The sequence below is a fragment of the Tupaia chinensis genome, unplaced genomic scaffold (genome assembly GCF_000334495.1).
Source record: "Tupaia chinensis unplaced genomic scaffold, TupChi_1.0 Scaffold144326_1, whole genome shotgun sequence".
NCBI lineage: Eukaryota > Metazoa > Chordata > Mammalia > Scandentia > Tupaiidae > Tupaia > Tupaia belangeri.
Window position 1 is genome coordinate 171,826 of NW_006204184.1, and position 6,361 is coordinate 178,186.

A 6,361-nucleotide genomic window follows, 5' to 3' on the forward strand; every position below is an offset into this window, starting at 1 on the left:
AGGGCTGTAGACCCTGAGGCCCGTCTCTAACTGCCCGTCACCGGCCTCTTTACGAAGCTCTTCCAGGCTTCCAGACCCACGTGGGGCCTGAGCTCACCCCCATCCCAAGCCCTGCCTCCCTTCCGCCACCAGTGCCACCTCCAGTCCCTTCCTTAACCAAGGTAGGTACCCCCTGGCCCCCGGGAAGGCTAGAGAGCAGGGGGAAGAAACAGCCCAGAAACTTAGAGCCCCAGCCAGTGAAGCTGGGCCAGCTGGGAAGCAGCTGGGGTGGGAGCAGCTAGCATGGAGCAGGGACGAGATGGGGACCTCACCTGATCCAGGCTCTCTTGCCACAGCCAAAGCCGGAGAGCCCTGTGTCCCTACTGCCACAGGCCACCGCCTCCCCGTTCTGCTGGCCCCTCCGCGAGATTTCCCAGGGCACCCACAACTTCTCAGAGGAGCTCAAGATCGGGGAGGGTGGTTTTGGGTGCGTTTACCGGGCAGTGATGAGGAACACGGTATATGCTGTGAAGAGGCTGAAGGAGGTAGGTGTAGCATCTGGCAAAGGCCATGGGCCACCTGTGGGTCCTCTAGTCCTGCCCCAAGGCCTCCATACGCTGTTCCTTCCACCCTCTGACTCCAGTGCAGGGGACGTGGCCCTTGCTGTTTCTGGGCCTGGGACAGGTGGCAGTGGCAGTGGCCAACAAACCTTGCCTGTGGGAGCCTCACACTGCCCATTTTCCCCGGCCTTTCCCCACTATCCCCTGGGGTGCAGGAGGCAGATCTGGAGTGGACAGCGGTAAAGCAGAGCTTCCTGACGGAGGTGCAGCAGCTGTCCAGGTGAGCCCACCTGGGCCTTCCTGGCTGGGTCCTGGAGCCTGCCAGGCTTGACCTGCTGAGCGACCTGCTGGGGTCTGGGGACCAGAGATCTCAGGCCCCTTTCAAACAGATTTCGCCACCCAAACATCGTGGACTTTGCTGGCTACTGTGCACAGAGTGGCTTTTACTGCCTCGTTTACGGCTTCCTGCCCAACGGCTCCCTCGAGGACCGCCTGCACTTGCAGGTAAGCTCACCTGGCACACCTGACCTGCCTCTCCAGATCCGCAGTGTGCTTGGTGCCTGGGCAGAGCGAGGTGCAGGGCCTAGCCCTCTGTGTCCCCCCATGGCTCAGCTCATGTTGACTTGGTGGGTCACCATTCTCTACGGAACTCTGGTGGGCTCTCCCCAGCTGTTCCTCTCATAAGGCCGATCATTGGCTCAAGCTTCTCCCCATTTTTTGCAGAGTGGCTGGGGGGGGTTGTCCCTAGGGAGAGAGGACCAGTGGGAGACTCCCACAAGATGCACAGGCTGAGTGTAAGCAAGGCAGAAGCCGTGTTACAGTTGGAAGACATGTTCCTGAGCTCTAGGAATAGAAGTCTGTCTGGTTCCACCAGGAAGCCCGGGAGTACGTTCCCGGCCACCTGCAGCCTTGAGGTGCTTTCCAAGCACTGGAGTAGTTTAGGCGCCCTCTGCTTATGAAGTAGACTGGAGATTTTGCTTGTTTGCTGGGAGGGGAAACTGAGGCCAAGACTGAAGCAACTTGTTTCAGCCCTACTGTGTCCCTATTTCCTTTGCTGCTGCAGACCCAGGCGTGCCCCCCTCTCTCTTGGCCTCAGCGACTAGATATCCTTCTGGGCACAGCCCGGGCCCTCCAGTTTCTACATCGCGACCGCCCCCAGCCCCAGCCTCATCCATGGTGACATCAAAAGGTGAGAGCACCCTGATGTGTGACCTCAAAGAGAGCACCTCTTGGGGCATCAGCCACCCTGGGGCGGCACAGGACGGGCCCCACCGATAACAGAGGCTGAACTGAGGTCCTGGGCAGTGGAACGTCCAGGGTGGTGCCGGCCGCTTTCTGTGAGCTGGGCCGACACTGTTCGCTTTCCTCCTCAAGTTCCAACATCCTTCTGGATGAGAAACTGGCCCCCAAGCTGGGAGACTTTGGCCTGGCCCGCTTCAGCCGCTTTGCAGGGGCCAACCCCGGCCAGAGCAGCACTGTGGCCCGGACGCAGACTGTGCGGGGCACCCTGGACTACCTGCCACAGGAGTACATCAAGACAGGGAGGCTGGCTGTGGACACTGACACCTTCAGCTTTGGGGTGGTGAGCCACTGGCCCCTCTGCTGGCTGAGGGAGGAGAACTCGGTAGTAGGCCTTTCCCTTTTTCCCTCTCTCCCTCCCACCTCCCGACCCCACTCAGACCCCTTCCTTATCCTGCACCTAATTCTCCTTCCAAGTTCCCTCGCTCTGTCCCTGTGGGAGCAGCCCTCATCTGCCTGTCCCAGGGACACATCCTTGTTGGCCTCATTTCATGTCCTCCTCAGAGGCCTCTTCTCTGCACTCAGCCCTTCCCTGCCAAGGCCTGGGCCAGCGCCATCCCAGAAGCCATTGCAACACTGTCCATCCTGCTCTCTCTTCAGGTAATGCTGGAGACCCTGGCTGGCCAGAGGGCAGTGAGTACAGGCAGTACCGGGACCAAGTACCTGGTGAGCCTCCCAAGGCACCAGTAGGTGCAGCCCAGGGGGTGCGATGACCAGCACAGGTGCCCCACACAGCCTGCCTCTGCCATTGCTGACTCAGCTTTGGAAGTGGGCAGGGCCCCAGGCAGCCTCCCTTCCCTCCAAGGAGGTGTCCTCTGTGGAGGAGCCAGGGCTGGGGCAAGGAGGGACATTCCCAGTGTGCGGGGCCCAGAGCTGTGAGGGTGCCATTGGGCCAGTTGCACATGAACTCTCCATGTAGACAGGGTGGGTCTAGCTGTCCCACGCCTTGCTCCTTCATTCTGGCTGCCTACCATGGACCAAGAGCAGCCCAGGAGACGGGAAACGTGGATTCTGATCCCAGCTTGATGGTGACCCGGGAGCAGATTCCCACTCCTTGCCCGCCCTCAGTTTCCCCACATGCAGCACTCAGACAACTCTGAGGCCTGGGGGAGGTGGGGGAGTCTAGGCCAGTGCTGCCCCTCACTTTCTGCTTCCTCTCCTGTCTTGGGCGGGTGCGGCCTGGTCAAGAGCCCATGAGCTTTCACCTCTGCCCCCAGCAGCATGCCCCATCTCCAGAGCCAGCCAGCCCAGGCTCCTGGCCACTGTCATCTATTGTTGTTGCCCAGGACACTAGCTTCGTGGGTCCTTTGATCTTTTTTGGACCCCTCCATGTGCTCTCTATCACGCAGCCTTTTCGCTGCTCTTGGGGTGAGATGCTCTCCCTTCATGCGACCTGACCCCTCACTCAGGGAGCTCCTGCTTCCCACCCTGGGACCTCTCCTGAAAGGTCATACTCCACCCAGCCAGTGCCTCCCAGTCGAGCCCATCTCAGAACCCAGGGTGGTCTCCAGGCTCATTCCCACCTTGGGGTACCTCTTTGTGGGGTGTTCCTCTTCTAGGCTCCACCCTCTCTGCTAGACCTCAGCTCACATGCTATTTGATCATCCTGGGTTAGATGTCCCAGAAGCCCCTCCAATGAGTTCATAGGTTTATTGGTGTCTTCCCCAACCAGGAAGTTGCTTCGGGGCCCAGGCACACAGTGGGCATTTAATACATTGGCAGGGAGACAGCAGGAACCAGTGACAAGGGTCCCGGTGGCCATGTCACAATAACTGTCCCACAGAAAGACCTGGTTGAAGAGGAGGCTGAGGAGGTGGGGCTGGCCCTGCAAAGCACCCAGACCACGCTCCAAGCAGGCCTGGCTATGGACACCTGGGCTGCTCCCATCGCCACCCAGATCTACAAGAAGCACCTGGATCCCAGGCCCGGGCCATGCCCACCCGAGATGGGCCTGGCTCTGGGGCAGCTAGCTTGCTGTTGCCTGCACCGCCGGGCCAAGAGGAGGCCTCCCATGATCCAGGTAGCCCTGGGGGACAGGTGGCAGCCAGAAACCCCACATTCCTGGCCCTGCCTTTCCACGGGAAGCTGAGTACTGTACCCATCAGGCCCCTTTCTGGAGTTGAGTCTGCAAACATTCCTTGTGTGCTCCTTGCCTCAGTGACTGAGAGCTGGAAGGAAAGGGCTCTTACTGTGCCCCCTGCCGCAGGGTCCACTCTTTTCTGTCTTCTCCCTGTCCTTCTACCTCTTGTCTTCTACTGACAGTTGAGAATAGAGAGACCTCAGGACAATAGGGCTGTGAAGTCATTTTCTTTTTGTTAAACTTCTCTATTTTTTCTATGCATGGAAGAGCATGCACACACCCCTAACAGGGTCTTGTCTTCTCAGCCTGGGAAGCCAGCCTCACAGAGCATCATACTGTGCCCCTGTCCAGCCCTCTAGATTCACTCCCTTTTTTTAATTTTTTTTTTTTAATTAATCATCATAATTTTTAAATTTTATTTATTATCATCATCATAAATGTTTCTTAATTTGCCATAGGGAGCATGTGTTCACCATTGAGACAGAGAGAGTGAGAGATCACCCCTCAAGGGGGTGGCCATGCCACAATCCCTTCTCCATTCTCCATTTGGGAATTTAAGCATGCACACACACATGCCTGGCATGATTTTTTTTTTCTGGAGAGATTTTTTTGCTATAGGGCACGTACATTTCTTCAGAGAGACATAGATAGAAAGTGAGAAATCATCGCCCAGGGGTCGGGGGGATGGGGATGGGGATGGCCACACTGCAATCCCTTCTCTTCTATTCTCCTCTTGGGATTTTGGGCACGCATGCGCCTGCTGTAAGTTATAAGCTGCCAGGTTCAGACTACAGTTGACTATGTGGGAGTCCAGCAATGTAACTGCTTCGCCATCTGCTAGTCCCATGCCCAGTGTGATTTTTAAGCCTCCAGGTCCAGGACTCAAACTGTGTAGTAAGCCATGTAGGATCTAGCACCTTGATCTCTACACCACCTGCTGGCCAGAGATTCACTTTCTAGAAGAGAAAGGCCATTCTTGGTTCTTGACTTTAGTGGTCATGCCCCTTGGCAGTCCTTGGGACAGGCACGGAAAACAAGGGATGGAGCTTTCCTAGCCACAGGATGCCAGGCCAGGCTGCCTCTGGGAGGGCAGACAGGAAAACTCCTATGTGTCTATCACTGGCAGTGCCCAGAGTGGTGGTGTCCTGTGGCCACCGCTGGCAGTGCCCCCAGCAGCCCCGGCCTGGGCTACAGAGCAGCCCCAGAAAGGCCCTAACCAGCCCGTGGAGAGTGACGAGAGCATTTCCGACCTCTCTGCCACCCTGCACTCCTGGCACTTAGGCCCAGCGCCGCTTGGGGAGGCTGACTGTGCACCAAGCTGGGGCAGTGACCCTGGGCCCCGGCCTACAGCCATGAAAGGTAACTGAGGGGCAAGGATTCTCATACCCCCTTCCATTCCCCTGGGCATTCCCCACTTTGCACTGTGCAGCCTGGGAGTGAGGGGGATTCTGTCCCAAGGCCAGGGAGGCAAGGTGCTAGATGGAGTGCTGGGAAGTGTCACCAAGGAGTCCCCAGAGACAGCTAAGAGGGTGCTCTCTCTGTCCCAGGCTCACCCCTGAACAGCTCCTTGTCATCATCACCGTTGTCCTCCTCATCAGAGCCACCACAGATTGTCATCAACCCAGCCCGACAGAAGATGGTGCAGAAGCTGGCCCTATATGAGGACGGGGTCCTAGACAGCCTGCAGCTGCTGTCCTCGAGCTCCCTCCCAGGTGCCCAGAGTGACCCCTACCCTGCCCAGTACCAGCCGACTGCAGGGCACTGATCTAACCATGCCCTAACAGGCCCTGGCTCACAGAGGGGGCGGCGGCAGAGGCCTAGCTGTGGGTGGGTGGGCAGGTGGGCAGCCCGTTCCTCGGGCAGTGCCCACTTGTTCCAGGCACTTGGAAAGCCACTGCTTTGAAAGGGTGTGCAGCAGCCCAGTGCAGCAGCCCACAGGAAGCGTGAGCCCTGAACCCAGGCTGCAGGTGCTTTGGCGACAGGGGCCTCCTCCTTGCTAAGTAGCACTTCCTCTTCCGCCCTAGGCTTGGCCCTGCAGCACAGAGACAGGCAGGGGCCTGAAGAGAGCGACGAGTTTCAGAGCTGAGTTGTGCCCCTGGGCACCTCCATACTGGGAAGTCAAAGTTCTCATGGTCGGAAGTTCTCAAGAGGCAGCCCTGGGTAGCTGCAAGCAGTGGGGTGGCACTGTCCTTGCCCTCAGTGTCCTCACAGGGGAGGAGGTGGTGGCAGAGGCTGCCCGCAGTCCAGCCTAGGGAGAGGAGGGCCAGTAGCACCCAACGGGGCAGAGCGAGGGCTCCCCAAGAGCCCAGCTCTGCACGGTGGCACAGTAGATAGGGCCCAGGCCCCCCCTTGCTATTTGTCATTTGGAGAAGTGATTAGGGCTCGGGGCACAGGCAGAAAGGAGCATACTGAGAGCCCCCCGAGTCCAGTAGCACCCCTGCCC

General features: G+C 58.5%; 1 protein-coding gene across 1 annotated transcript in view; it reads left to right on the plus strand.

Moving 5' to 3' along the window:
• Positions 1 to 6,315, plus strand: part of IRAK1 (interleukin 1 receptor associated kinase 1) — a gene marked incomplete at its 5' end in the record, with an annotated part of 6,651 nt that extends 336 nt beyond the window's left edge. Inside the window, 12 exon segments of the mRNA XM_014583460.2 lie at positions 58 to 161; positions 336 to 524; positions 755 to 819; positions 929 to 1,043; positions 1,603 to 1,689; positions 1,691 to 1,728; positions 1,914 to 2,121; positions 2,439 to 2,504; positions 3,622 to 3,858; positions 5,016 to 5,277; positions 5,466 to 5,630; positions 5,943 to 6,315. Of these exon segments, the coding sequence (XP_014438946.2) occupies positions 58 to 161; positions 336 to 524; positions 755 to 819; positions 929 to 1,043; positions 1,603 to 1,689; positions 1,691 to 1,728; positions 1,914 to 2,121; positions 2,439 to 2,504; positions 3,622 to 3,858; positions 5,016 to 5,277; positions 5,466 to 5,630; positions 5,943 to 6,004 (1,598 nt within the window).
• Between the last annotated feature and the right edge of the window lie 46 nt (positions 6,316 to 6,361).